At 49.3% G+C, this 12,445-nt stretch overlaps 7 protein-coding genes and 1 non-coding gene across 8 annotated transcripts; 2 read left to right on the top strand and 6 right to left on the bottom strand.

The window, feature by feature from the left end:
* Positions 1-680: 680 nt before the first annotated feature.
* Positions 681-1,511, bottom strand: LDX57_000256 (uncharacterized protein; the record flags this gene model as incomplete). The annotated part of the gene is made up of 1 exon (XM_046081904.1): positions 681-1,511. One exon carries the CDS (start codon positions 1,509-1,511, stop codon positions 681-683), a length of 831 nt encoding a protein of 276 aa, XP_045937860.1.
* Positions 1,512-1,622: 111 nt separating this feature from the next.
* LDX57_000255 (uncharacterized protein) lies at positions 1,623-2,269 on the bottom strand (the record flags this gene model as incomplete). The annotated part of the gene is made up of 2 exons (XM_046081903.1): positions 1,623-2,076; positions 2,262-2,269. 2 exons carry the CDS (start codon positions 2,267-2,269, stop codon positions 1,623-1,625), a joined length of 462 nt encoding a protein of 153 aa, XP_045937859.1.
* Positions 2,270-2,887: 618 nt separating this feature from the next.
* On the bottom strand, positions 2,888-3,754 carry LDX57_000254 (putative methyltransferase; the record flags this gene model as incomplete). Its single annotated transcript, XM_046081902.1, has 1 exon — positions 2,888-3,754. One exon carries the CDS (start codon positions 3,752-3,754, stop codon positions 2,888-2,890), a length of 867 nt encoding a protein of 288 aa, XP_045937858.1.
* Positions 3,755-4,293: 539 nt separating this feature from the next.
* LDX57_000253 (uncharacterized protein) lies at positions 4,294-5,785 on the bottom strand (the record flags this gene model as incomplete). Its single annotated transcript, XM_046081901.1, has 3 exons — positions 4,294-5,081; positions 5,155-5,278; positions 5,351-5,785. The coding sequence occupies 3 exons, from the start codon at positions 5,783-5,785 to the stop codon at positions 4,294-4,296; spliced, it is 1,347 nt and encodes a 448-aa protein (XP_045937857.1).
* Positions 5,786-6,300: 515 nt separating this feature from the next.
* Positions 6,301-7,412, top strand: LDX57_000252 (dihydroneopterin aldolase family protein; the record flags this gene model as incomplete). The annotated part of the gene is made up of 3 exons (XM_046081900.1): positions 6,301-6,714; positions 6,820-7,167; positions 7,236-7,412. The coding sequence occupies 3 exons, from the start codon at positions 6,301-6,303 to the stop codon at positions 7,410-7,412; spliced, it is 939 nt and encodes a 312-aa protein (XP_045937856.1).
* Positions 7,413-7,499: 87 nt separating this feature from the next.
* On the bottom strand, positions 7,500-9,310 carry LDX57_000251 (GMC family oxidoreductase; the record flags this gene model as incomplete). The annotated part of the gene is made up of 2 exons (XM_046081899.1): positions 7,500-9,011; positions 9,071-9,310. 2 exons carry the CDS (start codon positions 9,308-9,310, stop codon positions 7,500-7,502), a joined length of 1,752 nt encoding a protein of 583 aa, XP_045937855.1.
* Positions 9,311-9,874: 564 nt separating this feature from the next.
* LDX57_000250 (uncharacterized protein) lies at positions 9,875-11,554 on the top strand (the record flags this gene model as incomplete). Its single annotated transcript, XM_046081898.1, has 6 exons — positions 9,875-9,946; positions 10,010-10,148; positions 10,216-10,601; positions 10,690-11,309; positions 11,371-11,447; positions 11,523-11,554. 6 exons carry the CDS (start codon positions 9,875-9,877, stop codon positions 11,552-11,554), a joined length of 1,326 nt encoding a protein of 441 aa, XP_045937854.1.
* A 541-nt stretch (positions 11,555-12,095) lies between these two features.
* Positions 12,096-12,194, bottom strand: LDX57_000249. The gene has a single exon. It is a non-coding gene; the product is annotated as a tRNA-Ser (tRNA).
* Positions 12,195-12,445: the final 251 nt, after the last annotated feature.

Below are 12,445 nucleotides of genomic sequence, written 5' to 3'. Positions count from 1 at the left end.
CTTGGGCTTTCTTCATTTTCGCTCAATTGCAAAAGGCACTGGACCAAACTCAACAGACCGCGACATATGTTGCCCACATCAGAACCATCAGGAATTTATCTTTTTCTGCACGCGTAGAGGGCCGAGGTTGCCGATGAATACAAACTACAGCGTCTTGGGCCATTTAGCAATTTGCTGCATCCTTGGACAGATAACCACGGAATTTGATTTCAAGCTGCAATGGCAAATTAAATTACACTACCATTATGGAGTCTATGAATGCACTATAACCTTCAATTCCCGGGACAATAACCGAGTGAACGTGATTTGGGCCATCCTGCGTAAGTACTCAACTTGCTACCAGCAGGGACGGCGCACATCAGGGCTGTTATGAGCTAGTCCTGTTTAGAATGTTGACACAGTTTGCAGAAGATATCCCAGTTCTTTCATTCTCTGTGGTCAGTAGGGATGTGTATCTGCATTGTGTAGGACTCGTCTCATGAGCACTGGTATGTGTTCTTCACTTCACGTTCATGTTTCAAACCTGCCTGCGCGATGTTTTCACTTTTGAGGCGAAAGTAAGAGATGATTTCAAATAAAATCTACATAGGTTAAGGCCAGTGCTGGGTGATGAATATGATATAGATAGGTAGTTTTTGAAAGAGATAGAAATATAGGCTACATTGTTCAAACCATATGACCTAGATATTAGCATGTATGAGAAGGGTTTTTGTCTCAAGAAAGTTCTCAAGGCTGTTTATGTATCCTTCTCGACCAATTCCACTTCTCTTACATCCCCCCAAAGGCATGTCCGTGGCTACTGTTGGACTGGTACAATTGATCGCCACTGTTCCAGCCTCCAGCTGCTTGGCAACACGCAGTGCGCGATCAATGTTCCTAGTGAACACTGACGCGTAAAGCCCGAACTCACTCTTATTGGCACGTTCGATAGCCTCGGTCTCGCACTTGAAGTGGTTTATCACGACTACCGGACCGAAGACTTCCTCCTGCATTAGTGGAGAGCTCTCAGGGATATTTTCGAAGATGGTCGGCTGAACAAAAAGTCCAGGCCCGACGTTTCCGCCAGCTAGGAGCAGACCATCTCGACGCCCAATTTCAATGTAGGATTCGATTCGATCACGCTGAGCAGCATCGATCTGAGGCCCATGAGAGGTATTCATTTCAAGAGGGCTACCTATCCGAGAGGAGGTGAAGGCTTTCTTGAAAAGGCTAATGAACTCCTCTCCGACAGATTGATCAACGTAAAGCCGGGAATTTGCTATGCAGCTTTGTCCACTCATGAATGTCATGCTTGCTGCCGTTTGCTCTGCCGCGGCCTGGAGATCTGCGTCGTGGAGTATCAATGCAGGCGACTTGCCACCTAGTTCCAGTTGCAGATGCTTCATGTTAGAGCTCGCCGCTGCCATTTGAATCTTCTGTCCTGTAAGAGAAGAGCCAGTGAAGCTTAAGCATCGGACATCCATGTGTGACGCCAGGGCACAGCCGGCCGGCGTTCCGAATCCCGATATCATATTCAACACCCCAGGCGGAAATCCTGCTTTATCTGCCAGGGTAGCTAAATATAGCGCCTAAAATATCTACAGTCAACGACGCAGACCTACAAGAATGGCAAAGTTGATGAGTTAACTTACTGATAGCGGAGCCCTCTCACTACTCTTGTGCACAACCGTGTTTCCTGCCGCCAACGCCGGCGCCACCTTGTATGCAAACAAAAGGATTGGAAGATTCCAAGGTGTGATGCAAGCCACGACTCCGAATGGCTGCTTCACCGAGATATTGACATGACCAGGCGTATTAAGGCTCGCTGTCCCTTGGGCATTCCATCCTGCCTCGGCGAAATAGCGGAAGAACGATGCCGCGACTTGGGCCTCGAAGAACTGGCTAACTGGTTTCCCTGTCGCAATAGCCTCGATACCCTTCAGCTCGTCTTGTGATTCCTCGATCAGATCCGCGAACCTGCGGAGGTAGACTCCTCTTTCGCCGGGACTAAGGGCTTTCCAGGTCGCAGACGCGGACTTAGCTGCAGCGACTGCATTATCAACGTCGGTTTCATCCGCCTCGTAAACTGCAAAAATCCTATGCCATTATTATATAAAAAATAATTGCGAGTGAAAAGAATATGTAGCTGACCTTGAGCGAGTTCATCCTCTGCTATCCGACTGTGCACAGAGAACTTATTTCCCGTGCTAGATGGACAAAACTGCAGGCGTTGAGTTTTAGTATAATTTCCCTTTAGAAATTTCGTTCGAACACGCAATTACCCTGCCATTAATAAATAAGCGCCTTTCGAATAGCTTGTCTATCTTCATTCCGCTGTTTCTTTTAGATTTGGATGTTCCGTATGGTTAGAGAAAAACACGGCGATTCAAGTCCAATTTATCGATAGGCTCGTGGGTCGCTACGTTCTCTGTTAAGGGGCCTTATTTCTAGCATGGTGGCTTTCCCCATTGCTTGGCGTTAAGATACATTATATGCCCACTAGCTCGCAGTTCCTTACTTTCTTGTTGCTTAGGCAGACGCTTGTGCGTCATGTCCTGTCGAGACCGTGAGTGTCGGAACACCCATGCGTACCTGGCCTGATATGTTGATTCCCGTAGCAAGGTAATGTCTCGTTGATCCAGGGGTTGCGTAGTTTCTCGGCGTGCTATAGCACAGGCATATCTTAGAAAAAGATGAGTTACACGTCATACGTAAATGGGAGACATGCAGGTTTGTTACCCAGTACAATGCTGCCAGGTAGCCCCCAAGTTGCCGGTTGAGTGAGGACTTTTACAAGTGATATTGAAGAAATTGGTTGATCCGTTGTGTGAGCATTCTACCAATCAAGCCATACCAACACTGATCATACCTCGCTGCCTTGTATCTGGGCATCTGCATTTGAATCCTATTACCCAAACACCAGAGCTCTAATCTCAATGCTCTCCCTTCCCGGCGCCCCCACCGGAGTCCTCGGATCATCAAACGCAGAATGAGGCACCTGCATTGCCACGTCTTCATTGGAATCATTACACTTCAGCAGCAAACACTCATTCGTCTGCATCCCAGACCAGTACATCCACCTCTGGCTCGGATTAAATGCCACCCCCACGATTTCGCCCGTGCGATGTGGCAACCGGAACTCGATAGGAACCAACTCCCCAGGCGTAACAGAAGACCCACTCGCAAACGCTAGCGGACAGGACTGCACCGGTCCTTCCAGTGGCTTCCAGACATTCACGATGCGGTAGCGCCCACGGAGCAAGCTCTCCGCTTCGTCCGTGTCCGGGATGCATAGTCGTACGCGGGCGGCGGCTGCTCGCGCCGTCTGATCTGCATGCGCTGTGTGCAGGGGTTTACTGGCTGTGCTCCCTTGCTCTTTGTGTTCCATGCGGATGACGTGGTCGAAGATAATGACCCGGTGAGCGCCAGGGATGTGGGCGAGTAGGAGCCGTTCGACTTCTGGGTAGAAGTTGCATTTTACAGTTTCGTCGGAGAGAAATGTTTCGTATGATATATTCGATAGCACGTTGGAGAGGGCTTGAAAAGCGTCTTTGTCGAGGGTATAGTCGCTTTCATGCCCGCGTATGTCATGTAGTTGAACTGGAAGCGCTGGTTGTCCGTAGTTCAGTGCTGGAACACCATCTGGTGGGTCCCCGGCATACTGGAATGGTTGAGAGCCATCTGCAGGCGGTTCATAAAAGTTAAGCTGCACTTGAACACTGCCGCTCGGAACAATGCTAGTAGCATCAGAGGGGTTACTGGCGACGCTTGACATGATGACACAGTATTGCTAGCCTGCTTAGGGCGGTTAAGTATATACCGTCTCTCACTCGATAATGTTGAGCGTTTTACCGCGTGATATAGGCATACCGTTAATGAGTGGGCTTGTATTCTGGTCTGGTTAACTAATATGTCTGTCAAAACAGGCCGTACGGACAGACTGGTCGCGTTACGGTATGCACAATAAATATCGCTATTTAGACATAAATAGCCTGCGAACTCAATATTCTGTTTGCCGCCGTGTTCCTGATTCATGACATCACTTATTTAGCTAGGTTTAAAAAACGCCTTGATCAGTTACATGGATGCTGAGACACATCAACAGCAAACATGACACAACATACACCAGGCTAGAATCCCCAATAACGGCATGCAGATGTTGTAAGGGCTTTTATCCTGAGCTGCATAACTAATTTTCTGCTGACTGTACATCAAACTACGGATATGCCCAAGATTGCACTTTGGCCAAGCATCGCCACCTGAAGTTCCCTAACGATTATGCCAGACGAAGAGCTAATAATAATGACCACAAGACTACCTAATCATACCCACCCCTGCCTGATGAACTGTACAAAACAAAGAATTCGGATCCCACCTTTGGCAAACAGCGGCAACACGCTGTGCATTTCGGCCCCAATACCAATCGTGGGCCATTTTCAAATCGCACTCCCCTAGGTATGAACCCACCGCATGATCTTTGACCTTTGCCATTGTTTGCTCCGCCCAGGCCCTGCATCGGGTGGCTTCTTCCCGGCCATTACCGATAGCATAAACAGCGAAATAATGATCCGATGGAACATTTAGCGACATGCCTAGAACATTGCGCCTACTGCGCGGGTATAGAGGGTACCAGAAGGCGAATGACCTACCTTGGGGAATTGTCAAGCAGCATTCTTTCAAGGCTTGCGTAACATTGGCTGAGTTCGAGATAAAATAATTATCTGTGTAGTAGTAGTGCTCATTAGGGTTTGCTTGAAGCTGGCCGTCATATAGACTTTGCAGACTGTCCTCTTGGCACACCCACTCGGTGATTGTTCCGGGGGGTCGAGTTTGATGGAGTTGGTTTAGTGTGTGCTCCGCTTCCGAGGAATTCGATTTCATTGTGACAAAGTGAATTTTCAAACAGGTCTCGCTTGGCAGTCCTGAAGAAAAAGCCACCATGACAATCTCGGTGTCCTGGTCCGCGCTGGTGACAATAGATTGCACCCATTCGAAGGCTTCATCGTACATTCTTGCGGGATAGATGTAGCCGGAAGTTCGGAGACCACCGGTTGGGTCTGGCATCAATTTCAAATAGAACTTGGTCACGATTCCTGGGAACACTGGTTTGTTTTTGTCAGTTCCCTGAAGAGATCGTACTGACTATTCCTGAATAGATCAATTTCAAACACTCACAAGGCCCTGATCCTCTAGCTGCGAAGAGTAATTCCTCGTTTTGGTCTTCGTTGCACAGCAGCAGTTCGCCCTGCGCAGTCACAATTTCAACACCCACAACTCTCTCACAGGAATAACCCCAGTTCTACTCCCCTCAAGCTGTCAGTAATCCGGCTAATAATGAATGTGAGGCAAAAATGTCACATATCTGACATACTCGACAATTCCATCCCTGTCCCCCATGCAGCAAAAACCCGCCCAGTGCGACATCCGGACAATGGCCCACTGGGAAGAACATGCCATGATGTGATTGCAGGTAGTGATTCAGCTCAGCACCCGTCACACCGGGAGTTACCTGCGCGATGCTTGTGGTCGCATCCACGGCTATTTCCTTCCAGTCGCCCAGATCGACCAGGATTGAGTTGTTGTGCAAGCTCCAGACGAAGAAAGAGTGGCCGCCAGATCGGACCGCAACTTGGTACCGCTCGGGCTTTGCAATTGCCTCCTTCACTGCGTCGATGACATCTTGCGTGCATGTCACCTGGACGATGGTACGCGGGAAATGCGACGGCCTTTCCATGTTGAAGACATTGTGGAAGCGGGCACTGTCATACTCATCTTTCCTGTCTGTGGCTCTCGATATGGTTGGCATGGTGAGGCTGATGTAAGTGTTGCACCTTTCCTATACACGCTTAATTGTGGACTCCTAGGTCTCGATCGTGGCCTGCATTAAATAGCCAATTCAGTTTAATACGCTTAGACCTTGCGTTCTCTAATCGACTGTTATTCAGTTGTACTTGCTCGTTTCCTTGGATAGAACTTGCATGTCTTATTACGGTATTATTTGAGTATGGGATGTGCGAGGAATTGACTTCTCGTCCGTTACACAATCTGCATATCCGTAAGAAAGAAGAAGAAGAAGAAGAAGAAGAAGAAGAAGAAGAAGAAGAATAACACCTATTTACTAACTAAACAGCGCAGTTGCAAAGGCAGCACATGATACTTATTACCATGGCTTGTAATTGAGATTCAAGCACCGGTTTATGAGGAGCTATACAGACAGACCAACCTGCCAACCGTGGAATTCAATGTAAAAGAGAGAGTATACACTAAGCCCAACCACCGTAACACCCTTTGAACTCCGCATCCTAGAGCACCATTGCTCCAATGTCACAATCAACCTCTTCTATCCAAGTTATCTCCCGACCGCCAACAATCGACACAATCCAGCTTAGAGACGTTCAACTTCGTCTGCCGCGTGCACCAGAAGCATGGCACCGGGTTGGAACAACTCAGCCATGCACCGCGTCGCTTAAGTTCTCTTACTCGTCCCCAATCGCCGCAGCCGAAGCGGACGATGTTTCCCGGACAATCGATTACGGGAAGCTCTTTCGACACGTCACCCAATCTATTCGAGAGATGAATGAGATCTCTAAACAATATGAGTACAAGCTCGAAAACTATATCATCGGTCAAGACGAAACACCACTGCAAGACACGCTACATGGCGAAACTCAGGATGTTCGCTTGTTCGCGGCACTTATTGCGGAGACTTGCTTGAAGATATTGGATGAGTCTGCGGTTAGTGTTTTAGACCTCCCTGGCCTACTTTTCTCCCCCACATTCTTTGCTCTGTGTTGTTTTTATTATGTCTCTATATGTCTAGACGAGATTAACAACAGACAGAAAACATGCCCTCACCCTACCCCCATCCGTACCGACTACGCTGAAGTCGAGCTCAGGGTGCATCTTCCGAAAGCCATTCTTCGAGCAGCCGGGGGACTTTGGCATAGGAGCTTTTTTGTTCTGAGAACCATTCAAGAGCAAGGCCGTGCCGCTCGACGTCTGATGCTCCTCGAAGAAGAGTTCGAAATCCGAGAGATCCGAACATTCTGCATCCTGGGAGCCAACCGCTGGGAACGGCTCGAGAAACAGGCTGTGAATATCTCGCTCAAGTTTCAGGGGCCCGGAGGCCATAAATGGGGATCAACCGTCGTCGACACATACCAGGCAATGAGCCGTGATGTCGCTGAGGTATGGTGCAAATTTTTTCATGAAAGCTAGATTTCATTGCTAACAAGTCATGTCTGTTCTTGGGGCAGCGGGTCGAGAGGAGCTCATTTCAGAGTGTTGAGGCGCTGGCTTCTTTTGTTGCACGCACAGTCACTGTCGACTTTGAAAATGACAAAGTCACCGTCTTGGTTGAAAAGCCTCATGCTTTGGCATTCGCGGGTGGATCCGGTTTGGAGATTACGCGCTTACGGACCTTTTACATGTAGATTTGCAGTCATAAGGGCAGTTGTTCTTGCAGTCCATAGAAAAGCATTACTTATCAAGTAAATGACAAAGAACATTTATCATATCTATCAAGCTGCATTACCTTTGTCAAGATCCTCCTTAATGAGGTCTGCTGCCTTCTCAGCAACTGCATATACCGTGGCCAGTACATTCCCACTAATCTGAGTAGGTATGACACTGGCATCTACGATCCTCAAGCTAGACATCCCCTTGACACGCAGCCGTTCATCCACCACTCGACCCATGGCACACGTCCCTAGTATATGATTGAACGACGTAGTCCAGTCTCGCACAAAATGCCGAACCCCGTCTCTATCTCGCAGATCAACATTCGTAGGAGGAACTGCTCGGCTTACAACCCGCTCCGAGACATGACCTGAAGAAAATACTCGGTCGGCCAATTCCAGTCCAGCAGCAAGTAGACTGACATCTGCTTCTTCGCATAGAAGACCTAGGTCGATCGCCGGTGCGGTATGCGGATCCGAAGACGTAATATGCGTGCTTCCTCTAGAGAGGGTGCTGGCTATTGTGACAAGAAAGGTATAGTACGTGTACTCATGATCCGACGTGTCACGGAATAGCTTGCTGCGATCGGCGAACCCTTTCTCGACATCAACGTAAGCCGAAGTCCCGTTGAACTGCACGGCACCGGACTTAGGATCCCGCAGTCGTGAAACGATGGCTTGTCGCTCTATTTCGGACAGTGATGCGACTCGTTCGACTTGTGCCACCATCTCTTCCAATTCACCGTTTGACACGAGGCTGCGGTACGGGAGAAAGGCAATCATGCTGACACCGCTGTGGGTAGACGGCTCCTCGTTGAGCGCGTAGGTGAGAGATGTCATAGGGTGCTCGCAAAGGTTGTTTCCCACGTCGGGGATTGCTTTTGTGCAGGGTATGCCGGCAGCTTGCAAGACCTTGGGGTCGCCAATTCCCGATAGCTCCAAGATTTGAGGAGTTTGGATCGAGCCCGCGGCGAGTATAATCTCTTCGGATGGGAATATGCGGTGCAGAGTACCCTGATAAAGGAACTCAACCCCCGTAGCGGTTCCAGTGTCTTGATCATGTAGAATCTTGCACACTGTAGCTTCAGATAATACCTTCAAGTTATCCCACCCTTCGTGTGGACGGAGAAAAGCGGATGCGGCGTAGCTCCTGGTGCCGGTATCAGGATCAATGGTCGATACGTGATCGTATAGACCCAGGGGCTTCCCACCGTAAGGATCCTCTGCTCTCAATGATCCGGACGTTTCGTCGAACGCAGCAACCATGCGAACCTCGATTGAGGGCTTTCCCGGTGGGAATGAGGTTACAATAGGTCCAGAGCCACCATGCGAGCAGACAGGCTTTTCGCAGACACTTCCTTCTGGGCATCCGCCCTTATCGTCCGTCCCATAGAACCTCTCGCTTTTCAGATAATACGGCATGAGTTCACCCCACGACCACCCCTTGTTTCCCATTTTCTCCCAAAGGTCAATGTCCTCCGCCGCAGGCCTAATATAGGCCATGAAATTGATTCCACTTGATCCGCCCAGCATCCTACCGCGTGGCACATGGTGGACTCTGTCGTTGTTCCCAGTCTATGCCGACAGGGCTCTATGTTAGCGTTGCCTCAGCAGGCATCAGAAGAACACCGCACCTGAGGAGTCGAACGAAAAGTCCAGTCGTACTCTGGATTATGTAGTGTATTTGCTGATCGCTCGGGCCGATCGACGTTTGGGTCCTCGGCTTTTGAACCGCCCGCCTCGAGAACTGCGACTTGGATATCGGGGTTCTCTGTCAACCGAGCGGCGACGAGTAGACCGGTCGTGCCGCCGCCGACAACCACATAGTCGAATTTAGTGGAAAGAGAACTTGATAGGGTCTCGGGGGTGTACATTATGTTAGCGGTCATTGTGGACAATTGATATTAAAATAGAGAACAGGTTTGGCAGCCCTGCTTCTTGGGAACGCGTGGGTGCCGGGTTGTTATGGGCATGTAGACATGGCAATTGGACACCGTATTTATGCACATTCTAGTCGCTTTTCACGATGCAAACAGAACTTCAGTCCGAGAGACAGGCCTATAGAAAGTCCCGTGCGGTGGCTGCGGCTACTGAATGCATACAGGGAAGGCTGGTCACCCGATTCTAAAATCGAGATAGCAACGAGGCAAACAAACACTGTGCGGAACTTATATGATTGGACGATGATACGGGAGTTTTGCATCAATGAAGGGGAATCTAAGGCAGGTGAGTCAGATGTTAAGTAGTGGACAGAGATGCCACCAATAGCTCTCATACCCATGCTGCAGCCCACGTCCATGGCTGTATCCTTTGCCACCATGCGACAACAGTCATCTACTTCTGGTCCTATATATGATGTGTACATAAATAAAACACCCTTTACGTCTAGATGGATGGTGGCATGATGGTATTCTTGATTCTCGACCACCTTGCGCAAAATGTATCTTGTACCAACGAAGTATTTGCTATTGGCCGAATTCGGTGTGTTTATTCTGCACAAAATCATCAAGGTGTGTTTGTCCCTCCACAGTTTCCACCCATCTCAACTAACACCACCATACATTTCCACTCAGACATTACTCAGGGCCTACCAGAATGGCATTTCGTCGATCCCCGGCCCTTGGCATTCCCGTTGGACTGGCCTTGTGGCTGAATACCACTGGATGATGGGAAATCGACCGCGATACGTGCACGATCTGCACCAGAGCTACGGTAAATCATGTCGCCTCCCTCATATCTCTATGGCCTACTCACAGAGACTGTTCTCCTCTTGAGATAGGTCCAATTGTCCGAGTCAGTCCCGATGAAGCTGATATCTGCGACATCGACACGGTCCACAACATGTACAAGGCCGGCAGCGGATTCTTAAAGTCCACCTGGTATGACAAACTAGCCATCAACGGGGCCAAGAATATCTTCAGTGTGCGGGATCCCAAGGCGCATAGTATCCGTCGCCGTCTACTTTCGGCTCCCATGTCCAACGCATCGCTCCAGTCCATGCATTCAACAATTGACGCAAAAGTTCAACTTGCTGTGCGCCAGATGCAGCAAGAATTGGATACTCAAGGATTCATGGATATCTTCAAGTGGTGGTATTTCATGTCGACCGATCTGATCGGACAGTTGACGTTTGGTCGGTCCTTTCAGTTGTTGGAGCGTGGAGAGGTATGCTTTCTGTCTCTATTCTCACTACAATGCCAAATGTACCTTCTCCCAGGATCAACACATCTTAACTCTGATGATATCTCTCTAGAAAACCCAGATGGCCACTGACCTCGAAACCCTCCCTCGTCTGGGAATGATCGGCTCTACGTTCCCTTTCCTCCTGCGTCTCGCCAGAACTATTCCCATGCCTTGTTTCAGCTCCGCCATACACGCATCGCGTCGTATCAGGCAGTACGCCAATCAATCCATTCATTCCTACCAAGCTCTCGTCACGGAAAACCCGTCTCAACCCCCGCCTACCACTCTCTTCACCAAGCTGTTCCACACCGACCCCACCACCCTCGCTGACATCCACATCCCCAGCGAAGCGCAGGGCTATATCGTCGGCGGCAGCGATAACACGGCGATCACGCTAACGTACCTCGTGTGGGCGGTATGTCGGGACGAAGAGATTCGAACTGCGCTGCTGCAAGAGCTCGATTCTCTCCCGACGGGGTTTGGGGACGAGCAGCTCAAGGAACTGGCGTTTTTGAATTGTGTCGTGAAAGAGACGCTGAGGCTGTATGCGACGAATCCGTCGAATCGGCCCCGGAATCCCCCTAACCCTGGAGCCAGGCTGTGTGGATTCTGGATTCCCAGTGACGTGACGGTTTCGGCGCAGGCGTGGAGTTTGCATCGGGATGATGGTGCTTTTCCGGAGCCAGAGAGGTACGATCCCTTGATTTGTCTTTGCTAGGCTATGTTGTTCAGAGCTGATATGTTTTTGAAGATTCAATCCCTGGCGTTGGGAATCTGCTACAAAGGTCATGAATCGCGCCTTTATGCCCTTTGGAGGCGGGTCTAGAAGTACGTCCCCTTTTCCTTTCCCCCTTGTACTCCATCTCTATCTCCAACCATTTTCCTCCGCCTGATACTTCGAAGCTCCATATACCAAAACGTCTTACCCTGCATAGTCTGCCTCGGCCTCCACCTCGCACTTCGGGAGATTCGTCTCGGCGCAGCGCACTTTTCCCGTACATTCCCAAACGCCAGGATCTCAAACCAAGAAGGGATGAATGATGCGGACATGGAGCAGGTGTGTTATTTTATTATGTCGCCGGTGGGCAAACGGTGTTTGGTGGAAATAGATCGATAGAATCAAATCAACTACGGCGTATGTAGGGGTGGGTAGTTTGTTGCGCAATTATTTGGCGCTGGGAATTGGTAGGTAACGAAATATATATTCAATAATGACAGTGGTTGGAATTAATTGGCCTTTATGCAGAAAAGCGATACTATTTAATCCGGACCATTCGTAATAACTATCGTTGTTGAATGTAAAGCCCAACAATATATTTCGTGCCACCCGAACACCGTTGAAGCGAAAGGGGAGGGAGGGGGTGGGGAGAAAAGAAGAATCCAGAAAGGAGACACAATAACAAAAGCAGACCCAGAATACGATGCGATCATCCCGACCGGATGGGAAAGGAAAAAAAGAAAGAAACAAAAAGAAACCGTCAGCGACAGGACTCGAACCTGTGCGGGCGAACCCAATAGATGAGATAGATGAGGATCTATTCTAGTCTATCGCCTTAACCACTCGGCCACACTGACTGATTATTAATAATGCTGTAACTTTTTGGCAATATAAGGCAAACACAAAGTGCGAAGAGTACCAACTTTTGGTCCGTTTGACAGTCACTATGAACTCAGTATAGATCGCTTTCCCTCTCCAAATTCTCCTTTTGATGTCCAATTATGCTGCAAAGGGAGACCCTGGTTGAGCTTCCAGAATCACGCCGAGCCGGACAACGTTCCTTTTCGATGTCTTCCCATAGATCTCCATATCTGCACACGGGACGACC

Source organism: Aspergillus melleus (assembly GCF_016097325.1).
Source record: "Aspergillus melleus strain CBS 546.65 chromosome Unknown contig1, whole genome shotgun sequence".
Lineage (NCBI taxonomy): Eukaryota > Fungi > Ascomycota > Eurotiomycetes > Eurotiales > Aspergillaceae > Aspergillus > Aspergillus melleus.
Note: the sequence above shows the minus strand (reverse complement) of the source record. Positions and strands in the feature narration are given on the sequence as shown.